This window comes from Lotus japonicus, chromosome 4, assembly GCF_012489685.1.
Source record: "Lotus japonicus ecotype B-129 chromosome 4, LjGifu_v1.2".
Lineage (NCBI taxonomy): Eukaryota > Viridiplantae > Streptophyta > Magnoliopsida > Fabales > Fabaceae > Lotus > Lotus japonicus.
Window position 1 is genome coordinate 64,593,606 of NC_080044.1, and position 18,839 is coordinate 64,612,444.

General features: G+C 35.7%; 2 protein-coding genes across 2 annotated transcripts; one reads left to right on the plus strand and one right to left on the minus strand.

Moving 5' to 3' along the window:
* The first annotated feature begins 11,048 nt into the window (after window positions 1-11,048).
* On the plus strand, window positions 11,049-13,808 carry LOC130714146 (vesicle-associated membrane protein 711-like). The gene is made up of 4 exons (XM_057564040.1): window positions 11,049-11,560; window positions 12,751-12,941; window positions 13,179-13,342; window positions 13,560-13,808. The coding sequence occupies exons 1-4, from the start codon at window positions 11,332-11,334 to the stop codon at window positions 13,648-13,650; spliced, it is 675 nt and encodes a 224-aa protein (XP_057420023.1). The 5' UTR covers window positions 11,049-11,331; the 3' UTR covers window positions 13,651-13,808.
* Window positions 13,809-14,657: 849 nt separating this feature from the next.
* On the minus strand, window positions 14,658-17,973 carry LOC130714145 (uncharacterized). The gene is made up of 3 exons (XM_057564039.1): window positions 17,506-17,973; window positions 15,417-15,604; window positions 14,658-15,306 (listed from the first exon to the last, which is right to left on the minus strand). The coding sequence occupies exons 1-3, from the start codon at window positions 17,909-17,911 to the stop codon at window positions 14,779-14,781; spliced, it is 1,122 nt and encodes a 373-aa protein (XP_057420022.1). The 5' UTR covers window positions 17,912-17,973; the 3' UTR covers window positions 14,658-14,778.
* Between the last annotated feature and the right edge of the window lie 866 nt (window positions 17,974-18,839).

The following is an 18,839-nucleotide window of genomic DNA, read 5'->3' on the forward strand; positions in this document are numbered from 1 at the left end:
ACTCATCAAATACAACATCTCTGCTGACAATCACCTTCTTCTTGACTGGATCCCACAACTTGTACCCCTTCACACCTTTATTATAGCCAATAATGATGCACTATTTTGACTTTGGGTCAAGTTTAGACCGATCCTCACTAGAAATATGCACATATGCTGGACGCCAAAAAATCCTCAAATTACTGAGATCAATGGGGTTACCTGTCCACACCTCCTCTGCAACTTTTCCATCCAAAGAAGCTCGTGGTGACCTGTTGACTAGATAGCACGCCATATTGATTGTTGCTGCCCAGAAACATTTTGAAAGACAAGCATTCAACCGAAGGCATCTTGCCTTCTCTGTTAGAGTCCTATTCATCCTCTCTGCAACACCATTCTGCTGTGGTGTCTTCCTCACAGAAAAGTGCCTCTGAATTCCATTCTCCTCACAGAAATGCATGAAGTTCTTGTCAGTGTATTCAGTTCCATTATCAGACCGCAAATACTTTATTTTTCTCCCTGTCTGATTCTCAACCTCTGCCTTCCACAATTTGAACTTGGCAAAGACTTCAGATTTATATTTCATAAAATAAACCCAGACCTTACGAGAAAAATCATCAGTAAATGTAACAAAGTATCTGAAACCTCAAACGGAGGGCTCTTTTGTAGGCCCCCGGACATCAGAATGGACATAGTCTAAGATTCCCTTGGTCTTGTGATGCCCGGTCTTGAAACGAACTCTACACTGTTTCCCAAGAACACAATACTTGCACAATCCAATTATGCAACTGCGGACACCCTTCAGCATATTCCTCTTATGTAGTTCCATCATCCCACGTTCACTGAGATGACCCAAGCGCATGTGCCACAGTTTGGTTGCATCATCATCAGTTTCAACAGATGCCACATCACCCATAATTGTGCCCCCCAACAACTTATAAATGTTGCCTGCAGTCCTCTTTGCTCTCATCACTGTCATTGCACCCTTGCTAACCCTTAAGATGTCTCTATTTTCCTCAGACTTGAATGAATACCCATTCTCATGAAGAGTTCCTAGAGAAATCAAGTTCTTCATCACCTCTAGAACATAACGCACTGATGACCCGGGATTTAAGGCTATTTTTCTAGTTTATTTGCATGCATTTTAATATATTATTTAAGATATTTTAGTCATTTTAAGACACTTTAGGTTTATTTCATGCATTTTAATATTTTTATTAAGTTTTAGTATTTTTCTATATTTTATATTATTTTCTCGATATTATTAGGATTTATTTACTTTAATTTAGGATTAGATAAGTTTATTTTAAGTTGTTATCTTATTTTTATTTTGTTTTATTGTTATTTTAGGAGAAGATATGAGAAGAGAGAGAAAATTAGAAAAAAAAAAGGAAAAAAAACAAAGAAATTCGCAGCTTTAAAGGGTCCTGATCCAGTGCACCTAACCGCACCAGATCATCAGCTGCTGCAGAAAAAGACAAAAACGCACAGAACACGAAAAAGCACTATAAAATCAGTTTTTAACCTATTTTTTTAGAATCTTTTCATCTTTTCTTTTCTCCTAAACCTAATAAACACCTTTGGGAGACTTGGAGACAATTTCTGGGTGGAGAGGAAGGCTAGGCCCTTGAGGGCCGGTGTCAGGGCCATGGAGGAAGGTGACAGCTTCTCCGGACGTCATGGCTCCGTTCTATTTTGGGTTTTGTTTTTCTCTTTACCTATTTTATTGTTTTTACTCTTTTTTGGTATTTGGGATGATATAGTTTGATTTTACTCTTATTCAATACATCTTTATGCAATTATAAGTATGTGTTTCCATTATATGGTGTTTCTTTCTATGTTTAATGCTTCAATTGGTTAATTGATAATTTTAAGGGTTTATATTAATTCGTAAATAGATTGGGAAATTGATATGGGTTAATATAGACTTAGTTCATAGAAAGGGGAAAAATTCTTATGTCTTAGGTTATTAATTCTCTTTGCGCGTTCATGTGGCTTTTGCTAATATGACGTTTTTTAGGATTTGCATGACAATTGAGAAGTTGGTGTGAATTTAGTTAATGAGAGGAACCACCCTTGCATCAGTCATCTTAAGAATGAATTGTCTTAGGTTGGGTTGGGGTTTTCTAGGTGACAATAGGAGACATTAACCCTTAGGTATGAATATCATGAGTTGGGAATGAGGTCTAAACCGAGTGACTAGTCGGGATACTCACCTCTCTAGAATAGGATTATCTAGTCGGAACTATTAGGATTTCTTGAGTGACAGTCAGAGATTCTATCCACTAGGACATGAACTTCTTAGGTTAGGAACAGAGCTTGAGAATGTCTTATCGAGTAGTTATGTGCTATAATGCCCCTTTTATGATCACTAGGGCTTAAGGAATTAAGGCTAGGTTCTTAATTGGTAGATTCACTTAGCTAAGAAATTAGTAGGTGAATAGCTCTTATCGGCATCTTAAATGTTAATTTCATCTTATAAAAGTATTTTGGTAGAGAATAAGTTGTAAATCAAGTGAACTCATTTTCCAAATACGTTTTCTTCTTTGTGTGCCTCCGTAAACTTCTTTATCGGTTTAATTACAATTTTCCTTTATTTAAATAAACCATATTTCACTTTTTGAACCGCTTATCCAATATCTAGCTAGTGAGATTAATACGTAGCAAAACAATCCCTGTGGAGACGACAAAACCCGATACTATACTACGATTGAGTCTTGAAAGGGATTTGATAGTAGCTAGTGGAGGAAAACCTCTTCATTAAATATCCTTTCATCACGCACCTGACTCAACGTGCGCACGCCACCATCATCCAAAGCAATTTTAACTTGTCTCATTCCCTTGATGATACAAGGTTTATCATCACCTAAATAGACATAACCTAAATCACCTGATTTAAATGAGTTGAACCACTCCCGGTGCTGCGTCATATGATAGGAGCATCCAGAATCGAGAACCCATGCATCAGTGCACTTTACAGATGAAACACAAAGCAAATCCTCCTCACTGCATGAACCATCAGACTGAACTACATTTGCTGAACTGCTGTTGTTGCCTGACTTGCCAGACCTGTTTGGACAGTCCCTCTTCCAATGCCCAATTTGCTTGCAACTATAACATTCTGTTGTTTTTCTGTCCTTGGACTTGGATCTCTTCTTCTTTCCAGAATCCACTGCTTTACCCTTTCCTCTTCCGCGATCTTGACCTCCCTTCACAAACAGACCTTCACCTGAACTTCCTCCACCTTCTTCGACACTCTGGCGACGTTGTGCGTGTGGCAAAAGTGTAGAAGAAATAGAATCCAACGTGATTGAGTCCTTCCCGTAGGTGAGAGTGGTCACCAAGTGATCATAAGAGCCTGGTAAAGAGCACAGCAAAATAATAGCCTTATCCTCATCGTCCACTGTCACACCAAGTCGTGTCATATCGGCAAGGATGTTGTTGAAAGCGTAGACATGAGCCTGCAAATCGCCTCCTTCCTGCATCTTCAGGCTGTAGAGACGCTGCTTCGCAAACAACTTGTTCATGGGTGTCTTGGACATGTACAGACTTTCCAATTTATCCCAGACATCCTTCAGAGTTGTGAGATCCAGGATATGATTCATCACGTCATCAGAAACGCAAAGTGTTATCAAACCTGCAGCCTTCTCCTTCATCTCGTTCCAATCAACAGTTGCGATGTCCGCTGGTTTCTCATCGCGCAACGCCTTCTGTAAACTTTTCTGAGCCAACAGATCCTTAGCCATCCTCTGCCATAGTCCGAAATTGCCGGTTCCATCGAACCGCGTCACTTCAAACTTCGCACCTCCAGGGTTAGTCGTCATCTGATACCAATTGTTATAACAGCAACACGAATACAGATCAGAGTAGAGAGAAACACACAAAGTTTTGGACACGCAGTTCGGCTTAATTGCCTACCTCTGCGACTATAGAGCAACTATAGTTCCGTTTATTGATTCGAACATGAATACTGTAAGATCAAGTTTTGATCGAGTAGTACAACTCTATGTTTTGATGATTACAAGTTAACATTTTAGTATGAACAGTCATGGTACTCTAACGTGTTTTTCTGAGTGTGCTATTTACAGGCTCTGACCTCAATTCAATCTCACACAAATCAGAAGCACTGTGCATAAAGAGTGACCCAAGCAACGCTTTCGCAACATCTATGTTCACTCTGAACAGTAGAAACGCTTCAGAAGATCTGAAGTCACACAAGCTCTGATATGGACTCAGTCACTTGAAGTTCTGAAGATCCAGATGTTCTGACAACCTAGACACTCTGAAGGTTCAGATGCTCTGAAGGTGTAGAAGACTCTGAAGATCCAGAAGCTGAAAAAGTGGAAACTCTGATGTCCAGAAGCAAGAAACTCTGAAGACCATGTACTTCCCTCTGAGTTCAGAATCAGAAGATACAACGGTCAGAGGATCTGTGCTTTCCCTCTAACTCTGATCAACTGGCTTCACAAGTTCCAACATGAAGCATTCCCCTGATCAGAAGCCTCCTAGGTTTAAAGGTCAAGTCACTATCCAAGTACAAAAGCAAATGTACTATCCTGACGACCTACCTAACATTCTCAGCCACAACAGAAGCTGGAATTTCCAGAACTGCCCTCCAACGGTAGCATTTCCACGCAGCGTTCAAACCCTAATCCTTGGAGTATAAATAGAGGCTGAAGATTGAAAGATGCGGTTGGAAGAATTACACACGCGCAAGCTATATTCAAAAACCTTCTAAGCATTCTTTCATCTGAATTCATTGTGTTTACTATTAGCTTTTCAGAAGCAAATTCTTTGTAAACATTCTTTCTTAAACAGTTGTTTAGTTACCTTTAGGAGATCAAGGTTGATCGGATCCTAGAGAAGACTAAGAGAGTGAATCTTAGTGTGAGCTAAGTCAGTGTAATTGTTAGTCACTTGTAGGTTTCAAGTGCAGTTGTAACCTTTACCTGATTAGTGGATTGCCTTCATTCTAAGAAGGAAGAAATCACCTTAACGGGTGGACTAGATTAGCTTGAGGGATTTATCAAGTGAACCAGGATAAAAATCCTTGTGTGCTTTTCTATCTCTTATCTTTAGCACTTAGTTCTCAAAAGATTTGTTAAAATCTTTAAGGTGGAAGTTTCTATCCCATGATTCAACATTTAGCACATCACCATACTATTCCAAAAGTTATATAGCATCTATTGTGGCGAAGAAAATATTTGGATATTGATTAGCACTAATACAAATTAAATTTAGCAAACACTTTTAGATATTGTACTTAAGTGGTATATATATATAAATCCTAACACACATTAAGTATCTCTAATTATATAATAATCACTATGCAAATCTGATCGCCCTAACATTTTCTTTTCCTGAATGCTTGTTACTTTCTAGAATGTATTAATTAGACCAATCATTGCATATAAATTAAAGTAATTTCCTTAATTATGTTAACACAAAAGGGGAGTAATCAAATCACTCTTTTTCTCCCTTTTCTTTTTTCTTTTTAGTCCTCCAATAATGATAATTTAAAAGATAAAGACTTAACAAGTAAGATAAAATGTTACAACTAAAATAAAAATCTTATTCCACTAAGTTAGGTTAGCTATATGGATCAGATTACGTTCTTGACCTCAATCAAAAATCTAATTTAGCACAAGTCTGTATATTTGATTCATATTAAAGATAACAATTAGTTTTACATTGAATTATGGATCAAGAGGATTCAAGTCGTTGGCAAAGTAACTAGATTATTCTTTCTCTCCTCCAAACTAGCTAAGTAATTGGGTCAAGTCCAATTTTGACATTAAGAGTGCTACGGAGATGAAGTTTGCACTTCTCAACCGATCCGATTTTGTGAGGACAAATTTGCTTTTTGTTCTTGAGAGAGTTAGAAGGCTCAAATCGACCGACATGTTAGGATTGGATGAGAAGCTCAAACCCAACATTCAACGCTTTTGCAAGTTGGTTACTTAATTAATAAGAATGATATTTGTATTCTAGGATAATTGTAAAGAGATATTGAGTTTGAATAAGTCAATCGTGTTATCTCTATAACAATGTGATTTGAGCATGATTGGAGGATTATAATTCTATGCTGATAGGTGAAAGTATATATGCTCACTATATATTGTGTTCTAGGGTTAAATCATGAATCACTTTGATCCTTGCTTAATCTTCTAGGGTTCACTCGTGAATAAGTCCAAACTCAACCCTCCTCCATTACCTGGGTTATCAATAGTAGTTGAAGGATTTTAAGATGCTGTAATTTTATGTTGTCTTTAGCTTTATTTCCTTGCTCTTTGTTCTTGTATTGAGTTGAAGTACGTTTTATACTTCATTTCAATATATATTTCATGTTTCATAAAAAAAACTCCGGTTTAGACCTATTTTACAATTAAGATACTAAAATATTATTATTGCTTAAAAATTTGACCAATTATCTTTCTTGAATTGAAGTGGTGAAAACAAGGTAAGTGAGAAGCTTTGGAAGCTAGAAAACTAATAAAGCAGGGGAAGAATATTAGAATTGACCCATATGATCATACATATGTAATGTACCGCGCGCGTACTGGTGAAAGAATGAAACAGGATTACAGAGGTGGTGGGAAAGAGTACAGGTTGGCAAGCATGTGAAGACAGTGGGTAAAAGAATGGGGTCGATGGAGAAAGAAAATGATGATTCACAATTTCACATCCAGAGAAAGTGGTGTGTCTCTGAATCTGATAAGGATGTGTAATATTGGTCGAGTTTGCCTGTCCGTGATGGGTGGTACCCTTCTTTCAGTTTTTGTAACTTAGCAGATCCGTGAATTGCCTTTCCTTACTCTGATGTGATGACTCTCTCATTTGTCAAAAAGTTTCACACCACTTTCTTTCACTTGTACCATTACATGCCTTATGTTTTCAGGTTAAAAATGATGAGAATTTCTTCTCTGTTATTCACCGTGTAACCTTGAAAATTTAAGTTTGGGTGAAGCTTTGTGTTGTACGTAGTTTATATCTCATGTCATTTCAAGAGCGGTACAACCTCATAAACTATTGGTTCTCTCAATCTCTCCAGTGGTGATGCACGGTCTGGATGAATCTTGTAGCACAGTGGTGTGATGTTGACAGTTTGACACAATGAGGGAGGTAGTTGCAAAGACACTCTGACGTTGACGTTGCAAGTTAGTATAAGAGCATAGAGAGAAGCATCAAGTCATAGAAAAACAATAAATTAACAAAATGAGTAATGTTTATGTGAATAAACGATTAAACTTGTATTTATAACCATTGTGAGAGTCACAATTGAGACACTTAGCCTTAACGAAGTCTTTGTGTATGACTTCAGAGATGTCACATTGAAACGTTGGGCAACTTTGCAGTAGTTTTATAAATGTGACGACTTTGTTCGTCAAGACATCTATTGAATGAGACGAACTCACTTTGGTTGTCCCGGGTTAACCAATATGGTGTTAACTTAATTATAAAAAATTTGGACTCATCAGTATTGAGTCTTATGTCCATTTCAGCTGAACATAATATTACAAATGAGTGAAATGAGAAGAGAGCAGTGTAAGTCTACAACTCTATTGATTACACATTGAGTCAAGTGATGAAAATTGACAACATTACAATTGTGGTTTTAAGCCTGTTTATAGCATGTTCTGATTAACTTATCTTTTTTCAGAATTAGTTATGAGTTATGACACTAGAAGCTAATTGAAGAAGCTTGTGGCCAAAATTGATTTTGAATTTAGAATTAATTATATAAAGATTTTCAACTGATAAAATATGTCCTTGTCCTCACTAGTGATTTTTTGTGGTACTTCAATCAACATGCATGTGCAGAAAGTAGAGCATTATGTATACCACTTGAGAGTTAATATGGTGAACTGGTATATGAATAAATTATTAGAACTTGGAAGTAAGCGCAGATGCAGAGTGAATTTTTTCAAAAAACTGATGAAGTTAAAATGAATTTGCATCAATGATGAGATTTTTACAGTTAAAATTAGGTGTATTTTAAATGAGATTAACTAACTTGCTTATCATAGAGACAAATTACTTAGTTTAGAAGAGACTTATCCAATATATATAGATGCTAAAAGTTGATCTCAAGCCTTGTATGTTTTGAACCACAGAATTCCAGTGAGGGACAAAAGTCATTAAGGATATTAATTGGAATTTGTCGTGTGTGATGTCTCCAAAGACTAGCTGTTAATATTGAAAATGGATGCTTCGTCTCAACTCCAGCTAGAACTAATGGCTGAGGTTTGTTACCTCAATCAAGTGAAACGTACTGCGTCTGAAATTGATCCAGCCATGATGCTTTCTGTGACCATGCAACTGAATTATGTACAGCCAAAATTGGCTTTAATTTTTGGGAGGATTTGCAGCTGGTTATATAAAATTGATTTCCTCATAGCAAAGACACATGGGGTGGGTACTTTGAGATATATACATGATTTACAATAATTTTTCTGATGAAAATTATTGACCTGCAATGTGTCAAGTGGCCATAGGTATATTTGGCGAAATGGTCATGCATACATGGATATCAGAGAATCTTACTTTGATATCTCATTCCTCATCTTATCAATCAAATTGTGACATATTAGTTAAACGTATGAAAAACAATTATAATCTTACATTAGTAGTTTATAAATGACAAAGCACATTTTGATGGGTAATAATAAGCGAAATGAGGATATAGAATTTCAATCCCAAACTAGGTTGAGTGGTTCAGTCACTTGTGAATTATAAGATTCGAGTTTGAGTAATAATGAAGAATAATTGCATACTATCCCATCCTCTTTGAGTCACACCCATGCACCTAGTGTTTAGTGTGATATTTTCATATTTGCATCACGGGTAAGGGTAGGTGGAGGTGTGCTGGCCAAGTTGCTGAATTTCTTTCCGAAAATAGCGATATATGAACATATGGTTTTTAAATTTTTATAATACATCTTTGAGATACACATTTTTAGCGATTTTAGCCGCCGTAAAAATTAGCGGCGTTTAAAAATCATCACTCAACTGTATATCTAAAAGATGTTCGAAAAAAAATCATATATGTCTAGAGGCATAATTTCTATTAACATTAAGCATCGACAAATCACTCAAGTGCTTAATTAAAACCTAAAAAATTAGTCTTTTCACACTAATGCTATATTGTAGATAGTTCTAAATTCAGATAAAGAAGAAATGTTGTGTTAGGTCTCTCACAACAAACATAAAATTGACTGTATTTTCAATATGAAAAGTGATTCAAATAACCAATTTCACTTAGTAGTGGGAAAAGACTTTTGTTGTTTAATGAACTTTAAGTTATATTATCATCATTTAGCTTGTTTAATTTAATTAACATTGTTTGAAATATAACCATTCATGTGGCCTTATACCTAATAACTTAAACTTTTGAGATAATTCCTTAATTATCATCGTAGCGCTAAAGTTTTTGAAATAATTGGTTGTTTGATAAATTTTCATCATGGTACTTTAAAATTATACAACTTACACATGTAGAGGTTAAATCAAGGATAAAGCTTTGATCAAAGGAAGGTCAAGATCAAAGAATATGAAAACTTGGAGGCCATGACAGTTAGCATGTCCCCTCCTCCTTCCGCCACCCGGTGACATGAAATAAAGAAGGGGAAAGGTTCAGTCGACAATCTTTCTCTTCTACTACATTTGTAACTCTGTTCCTATTTAATTGTCTAGAGAGATAAGAAACACACATATTAAGGAGTTCAATTAATATTCTTAATTTTGAAAAAAATATTAGTTGTTTTTTTTATTTTACCCTATGGAATGTATTTTTATCTTTCCTAATTTATTACTTCATCTGTTCCTTATTAACTGTTCACTTTGAAGAAAAAATTGTGTTCCTATATATTTGTGCACTTAGAGTTTCAAGAGAACATTAATTGATATTTTTCCAAGAAATGCCCTTACAGAAACAATAAATAAAGAAATATAAAATACATTCTAAAGGGTTATATAGGAAAACAAATAATACTTTTATGAAAATCAACACAATTAATTGCTTTCCTTAATTTGTGTGAATCTTCTCTTCCTTGACAGATAAATAGGAACGGAGGGAGTACTCCCTAAGGGTATTATTAGGAAAAACATCATTTAATACTCTCTTGAAATGCTAAGTTGACAGATATATAGGAACAAATTTTTTTCTTCAAAGTGGACAATTAATAAAGAACGGATGTAGTACAATGTATTTGATAGAAGTAGTTAGGAGAGAAGTATAGAATGAGAGAAAATGGGTAAAATGTTAAGGTTATAAATCAAAGAGTTTATGTTATTTAGCGGATTTTATAGTTTGATATTCTCTATAATCTGGGAGAAAAGTGGTGTATAGGGCTAACAATTTGGGTGAAAATTTTATATGATTTTTTTAACTTAAACCCTTCACGCTGGATGTTTAGTACAAGGTTGGGAAATACATTCCCAGAAATAATATTTCTGGAAGTCTGATTGTTGAGAATATCATTCATTGGTAAGACTTATAAGTGTGTTTGGTTATGATTTAGGATTCCCGGGAATATTTTTAAATTTTATTTAATTTAAAAATTCAAAATGAAAAAAAATATGATGAAATTTGTGAGTAGTGGGAAGTTACATTCACTTACTCATAGGAATGCAAGATTCCCAACCCATTTCATAGGAATCAAATGACGGAAGTTATGGAAGTTATGTCATTTTCGGAAATGTTTTATGTCCGGACATCCAATTTTCAACCTTATAACAAAAACGAGAATATGATTCTCTACCTCCACGTTACCGGAAATGTATTTTCCCAACCTTGTACCAAACGCCTGCCGGCGGGTGATAATTTTGAAAATAACATTACACAAACTAATAGGAAAAAAAACGGAATTTCAATAAAAGAAAATAATCAAAATATAGTGTTCCTTTAAAAATAATTTTTTATTTCGAGCCACTTTTATTTTTTTATTAAATTTTAATTTTTGAATACCTGACATAGTTATCTTGTTGTTGTTCTAATTCTTAGTTTACAACTATCATGATCCATTTGAGTAGCATCCACCTCCAAATTTTGCGCCAAATTTGGTGCCACCAAAAACGCCATGGTACACATAAAATACAGGGCTAGAGGGCAGAGTTTCCTCTTCAATTTCCAGAGTGTCCTTTACCCTCAAAACAACCCCATTTTTGGACATGAAATCAAATCAAAATGGACACTTTGTTTTCTCTTCTTCCTCGTCTTGGTGTTGGTGGTGTTGTTGCACCTCCTCCAAAACCAATTCTGTTACACTTTTCTCTCCACCTAAAACAACAGAAAATTTTTCACCTTTTTTCACTACCAAATTGACCCAGTTACAATATTTGATTTGAGCATCAATGGGGATACTGTATGGAATGGTGGCAAGAGGGCTTGTGGTTTTGGCTGAGTTCAGCGCGATCCAGGGAAATGCAAGTGTGATTGCTAAGCAGATACTTAACAAGATCAATCAAGGGACTGATAACTACATTGATAGCAATGTTTCCTTTTCCCATGATCGCTATGTTTTTCATGTCAAGAGGACCGATGGCCTTACTGTTCTTTGCATGGCTGATGATGCCTTTGGAAGTAAGCTTCCTCTCAATCATTCATTGATGATTCATTAATAGTCTGTTTGTTTCCACTATGAAATGTTCTATGATCAATTCTGGTTAGAAGCTAGGTAAATGTGCATTGGATTGTCCGCAAATCAAACCAAATATGATATGAATTAAACAATTTTGATCCAAATGATAATGTTTTCTTTTCTGGGGCGGCACAAATGAATTGATTTGCTTGTTGTTTTATGGATTTGGTGCTCTTTTTAACATAGATTGATAGGATATTTGGATCTATTTTTCTTTGACCGAAATCAATTCTGAAAGCTACTCATAGAAGTTTCTCTACATAATTGATTTTGGCTGCAGAATCAATTGTTGAAGGGTTAACAAACATGCACCGGATGATTTATTCAATTGTTGAGTTTTAGATAGATGTTTTAAAGTGCCTAGAATGTCTCCTTGGCCATGATGTGCATTAGAACTGCATGTTTTCTTTGACATAGGTGGTTATTTGCTGCAGAATTTTACTACATAATGAACTTCCTTTTAGTGGGAAATTTTGAGTAGAGATGTTAGACAATCTTAGGTAATCTTGTTTGTTAGGTAAAATTTTCTCTCTGTTCTTGAAATCATATGTATGGCCATACCAAAGTTTCATTTTTATGGTTATGAGATTCCATGTGAGGTTAGCTAAAGATGTCCTATAAATAATGTGATATGCAAAAGCAAGAGAAAGGCCAAACTGTTGGCACCAAGATTCAACCAAATGTGGTCAATTTTGCAAATGCTCTCTCCCTCTCCCTCCCCATACCCTCTCTCTGTTTGTTGTGGGAAGGACAAGGCTATACTTTTGTGATCACAAGATTATTTAGTGCTGATTTCCCCCTTTGATTTTAATGTTCAGATTTGTTGGTAGCTTAATTGAAAAAACTTATGCATGTTTGGATACACAGTAGATTTTCACGTTGGAAGGAGAATTGATTCTAAGAAAAGTCACTCCTAGTAGCTTTTGTGGGAATATAATTGATTCTAGAAGATTTAAACATGGATCCAAATATGTTACTAGAAGAAGTAATATAGTAGCTTTATCTAAGATGATTGTTGGTAGCTTAATTTACAAACTGTTAGCAATAAAAAATGTTCCTGGTTGGCTTGTTACACATTAAGTCAGCAATCCCTGAATGAACTGTAATGAATCTTCTCTTTCAATCATTGCAGGAAGGATCCCTTTTGCATTTCTTGAAGATATCCATACAAGATTTGTGAAGACATATGCCCGTGCAATTCTTTCAGCTCCTGCCTACGCCATGAACGACGAGTTCTCGAGGATCCTGAACCAACAGATGGATTATTACTCTAACGATCCAAACGCTGACAGATGCAACCGTCTCAAAGGTGAAATGACTCAGGCAAGTTCAAAATGTGTACACACCTTTGGTTATATCTTCATGTTTTGTTTGCACCAGAAGCTACTATTAGAAGCTTCTCCCAAAATTGATTTTGACTTTAGAATCAACTAAATGTCTCAATTACAGTTGCTTATCAGTCTCCTTGTTCTACCCATTAATACGTAACGTATAAGGATACCTTGTTCTAGTTTAATGTTGACAGTAAAACCTCATATTCTTGTCTTATGATGATGATAGGTGAGAACCATTATGATTGACAACATTGAGAAAGTGTTGGAGAGGGGTGGGCGCTTGGAAATGCTGGTTGAGAAAACTTCAGCAATGAACAACAATGCAATCCGTTTCAAAAGCCAGTCCCGCCGATATAAAAATAACTTGTGGTGGAGAAATGTTAGGTTAACGTAAGTATATACCAAATGCAATGCAGATTTTGCATATTCTATTAATTTTTCCAAGTTTGGGTTAAGCTTTTATCATTATCTTGCTTCTCTGGGATTTCTTCATCACCCTGGATGTCATGAATTAGTACACTATTGCACTTATTTTTTTTATTTTTTCTGATAAAAGTAGGTTTAATTATCTAAATATCTTATGACCCTCCCCTTATTTTTCCTGCAGGGTTGCACTTATCTTAATTTTTGTGATCGTAATTTACATTATGCTCGCTTTTATCTGCCATGGTCCCTTGTTGGCTTCTTGCTGGAGATAAGCTCACAAGGCTAAGTGTGAATTATTTTTGCACTACTCTTTGACCAGGTCATTTTGTTCTTAAGAGTACAGTGTATTGGGTCAACCATAAAGGAATGAATATAATGTATTGGAATGAATGCAATCATTTGTCAAATGTAACCATCCTAGGCTTCCACATGTTTTAGAAAATTACTTTGCATTGTGGTGGATGACTACCCAACTGAAAGAATACTTTGTTACATGACCTACACCCTTCTACCCCCTCACTCCCCCTTCAACCAGCAAAGCCAGAAAATCAATCGGAATTCGAAACCTCCACACCTAGAAACCCAGAAAAACAATCGCCAATAAAACAAACCCAACCCAAACCAGCCCCTCACCCAAATAGTCAACGTCAGGCTCTTCGCTTCAGCGCCAACCTTCGCAAACTTGATATCATTGAAATGCACTGCCACACAGCCTCCTCGGAACCACCCAGACCAACCTTCAACCACCAATCCAGACCTTCCAAACTCAACCCTTCTTCTACCCTCCTATATTTTTATATGTTCTTTAAGCTCTCTTTTTTGAGGAATTTTTGCATTGAAATTAAAATGTTTTTTTTGGGGATTTTAATGAGAGGATATATTTTTGGAATACAACAAGTTTTTTTTTTGCTAAAGAAACACTGAAAAAAGAGAGGACAGAGCATCCTTTAAAAAAACTAGCGTTGGGTTGTGAAGCCAGCTTTTTCCATCAGTTCTTCTCATTTTTGGTACTAAAGAAAGGGTCAGGCCCTATGCACACACATGATAACACAACTTTTAAACCCAATCAGTAATCATTCATCAAAAGAAAACCTAATCAGTAATCACAATCAAGAGACCCGTTTAACAAAGGAGAGGCACCGCTTCAATCAACGCAAAAACAGAGAGGGAGAGAAACAACCAGGGATCGGAGATGAAGGGAAACGGCAGGGCCTCACGGCAATGCAAGATGCTGCAATGGTTCGTGGCTGAGCTCGATGGAGAAGGCGACAAAAGATCATATTTTAACTTCAAATCTTTTGCATATATGAATGAATTATTTCTATAAAGTAATGTATTTGTACAGGGAATTTCAATGAGATTTAGCAAGATATCTTCTTTATAAATAGAGAAAAACCTATCTAACTAAGCTCATCAAATGTAAGCCAATCATCAACTTTAAGCCAATCATTTGACTCATCTTCAGAATCCTTACCTTTTAAAGAGATAGCCTTCTTTGAGCTACCTCTCTCAGTACTTTTATGCAGCTGAACCCAGTCACTAGAACCTTCAGATGATGAACCCCTGATGTCCTGTGCCTCCCTATGGCCTGATAGTTTATCAGAGCTACGACTTCCATCATCATCTAGGTCACTGAATGAGACATCCTCTTCTAGTTGAAGTTTCGTAAAGGAAGTCAATGAAGTAGCATCAATATCTGTAACTTCCAACCATCTTTCACTATTGGTCATGTCATCTATTTCTAAACTCTTTATTGCATTTGTAACCTCAACCAAAACCTGATTTTGCTCAAATGAGATACTCTCTCTTCCACTGTCCTCCCTCCCTTCTTGAAATTTATCCACAGTACTTGCTTTTTCACATTCTCCATCCTGCAAATCTTTCCTCTCTCTGAGTTTTAGGAGAAGAGTACATCTTGATTCAACAATCTAACAAAAGAAAAAAGGAAAAGCATACACATGATATAGCAGATACTGAGAGAATATTGTCACCCAAACATGTTGACACTGAAGAAAAGTAAGCAATAAGCATTGGTTACCTTTGGAGAAGATAGGAGCTCAAAGTCATGCTGATTAAGTCTTGGAAGTACTAACAAGAAATAGATCATCCAAAATTTCTCCACATTCATGTAACTGCAAAGGTTCAGTCTAAGTGTCACCAATTCAGGCACCAGCCGTTCTATAGCTAAGACATGTTCTCTCTGAGAATAGGACAGGCTGAAATCTGCTGAAATAATTCAAATTTCAGTATTAATGACTGCCAATCTCGTTATACAGTCAAGCAGGATCAAAATAATGAAAAATTGAGAGCTTTTTATGGTTTATTGTACAAAGTCTGTATGTAGAATCAAATTTCAAAACCACTTTAATTCAAATAACATTTACATCAGAGTTAAACCAGAAGTATGCTGAGAAGAACACGAGCACTCGGACTTTATATTGATCGGGAGAGTGAACTAGCTTCACAACATGAATAAGTTATTTTAAATCAGCGTTGCTAAAGGAGCATTGCAGCAGTTGTTAATGGAAATTTCTCCCAACAGAATTCTAAAGGTTAATTCCCAAGAATATAGTTTTGGAACTTGAAAGTCAAAAAGGCGTGGAACTCAGATGTCAAATAATTGCTAAATTAAATTGCATTCTGATAAATGACAGCAACAGCATTGAGGTAAACAGGACTGTACCACACAAAATAGAAAATACTAGACAAGAAAAAACTAGAACTTTCCAAGATATCTGTGATAATAAGTGAGATGAAGCTTCCATTCTCGCCAAAAATTGTTAGAGCCTTGCATATTATCCGCTTGAGCTTATCAACTAAAAAAAAATTGTTAGGATCCAAGAGAAGCCTCCTATTCACGAGGTTTGTTCTAGGAAGAAGAGGTCCTTGGCAGGCAGAAATGAGGAGAATGCAGCGCTGGCTGCAATGACCAGTGTGCCTGGGGCGACTGGGCCTATCTGAGTTTGGGCTTGGGTTTGGTTTTATCTATCTCTGTTAGTTTAAGCATGCTTGGCTGAGTCTATTTTTATCATTTGAGTTGGGCCTCTTTAGAGTCAGTGTTATTTGGCTGGTAGGGTTAGACTAATATAAATAAGAGCACTCTCACAAGGTTAGGATTTGGCCCAACCTGGGTTCCATGCGCCTCAAGCGCACCTGTCATCGCAGCCAGCGCTTCATTCTCCTCATCTCCGCGCCCCAAGGACTTCTTCTTCCTAGAATAAACCTTACAAACATGAGGCTTCTCTTGGACCCTATACCAAATAGATCTATAGTCAAGTATAATGAATGGAATTTCAAAAAGAAAAGGAAACACTAAAGTTACCTCCATAGAACTTACTTGAATCAACATCTAATTTATTCATAGATAGCCTTTGAGTAAGCATGCGTTATCTCATGGATACTATAATTACCATACCAAGCATAGAAGTTTAACAGCCCTGGTTAACTAACCAACCCAAGAAAAGGACCTTCCTTTCTTCGACCATGTTAACAAAAACTGGACCGCAAAGGGCTGCACCCAAGACCCAAAACGAACTGAACCCAAGCCCTTTTTGTTGACATTGCTTTATCTCACCAAGCCTACCCTTATTGTCTGACATTATTCAACAATAGGATTTGATATACAAACTAAGCTATCACTGAAGCATGCCACTAGCATTCACCATTCAAAAAGCACAATACGTTTGGTATACATTTCTAAAATATAGCTTTGACCAAGAAGAACATGTACATGAGATTAGATATGTAACAATTACAATCCCTTTCTCCTATACTCAATTCAATATAGTAAGGGTTCATATTTGCTATTGAAATACATACAACCATAAACTATAGCAATTAACAATTCACTTATGAACAAACTACACTAGCAACCAAGATTTTCTCAACTGAAATTGACTTTATGGATCACATGAGACCATAATGACATGTCATGTACTGAATTCAAAGACATAATCAGAAATACTAACTCTACCATAATCATATTACATACATTCAACTGAACAAAGAGTGAATCATAATCAGAAACAATCAAACAAATAATAATATAGTAATGAACTAATCATAATAAAAAATATATAATATTATTTATCAATGGAAAGTTGAAGAAGAAGAAGAAGAAGAAGTACCATTATGGAGTGGCAAGGGGAATTCAGTCCAACACTCCGGCCACGTGGAAATTTCCTTCACGAAGCGAACAACATCTTCCGTCGTCCCAGGCACCGCGCCACCATCAACTCGTTGTTGATCAGGCACCGACTTCAACAATTGAGAAGCGAACTTGGATATTCCGGTGACGGCTTTGTTCGACGAGAGAAGGGAGAACGAGCTTCTGAAGCTTCCACCGATCTCAACGAGATCGTTGCGGATTCCGACGAGAGTTTTCGAAGAAGAGGAGTCGCCGGCGGAAGAAGAAGAAGAAGAGGGCGGCGGAGCGAGGAAGTTAGCGACGCCGCGGAAAATAAGCGATACGTCGTCCTTAACGCCGTGGCGGTCGTCGGCGGAGGGCGACGGCGCCGGCGGCGAAGAGAACATGGAAACTTTGTATGAAAGAGATAAAGCACAGAACCTTAAGCTTAATTTTCTATTTTCATCTTCATCCGAGAATTTAAATTAAATAGGAAAAAACAGAATTAAATTAAACTTTATGTCAAAAAAAATTTAACTTGTTAAATTTTTTAAAAAAGAGAAATAAGTAGATAGAATTTGACTTCCCAAATAATAATTCCATAAATTGGATTATTAAGCTTGAAGTACATTTCAAAAAAAAAAAAAGCATGAAGTAGCTTATAACCGAAAACTTATTAGGTACCAACTTATTAAACTCATTCTTATTTTTGTCCTCACCATTATGATAAAATTCTTCAATCACCCTTTTATTTTGATAATCCTATGATGTTGTCTTAGAATAATTATCATTTAAATTTTCATACACAGAGTTTAAAAATAAATATTTTTTATTATAGAAAAATATAAGTTCATTTATATATATATATTAAAATTATTATTTCAAAAATATATATATTAAAATTATATTATCTAATTTTTTAAAAATATATGAAAAATTAAAAAAAAAATATAATATGTTTGAAGATGATAAATAATTTAAAATAAATTAAAATATCTAATTGCTAGGTCAAGTCACTCTCAATCATGGATCTCAAACGATGTAAATATAAAAATCTCACTTTTGTATGTCTCTATTGCTGACACAATTTGATGTTAAATGCTTTACAAATCTTATGCTATTGGCCTAATACGACAATAAATGTAATTTATATCACATAAATATATGTAAATAAAACCATTAGAAATATAAAAATAATTACAAGTGCATGTATCTTTTACTTTTTAAATCACTTGGTTAAGTTAGTTGAAGAAAACTTTTAGTTGATGTAGTTATTCAACACTTGAGAATGAAAAGAAAAAAAACTCTTTGTTCAACCTTTTACCGCTTATACAA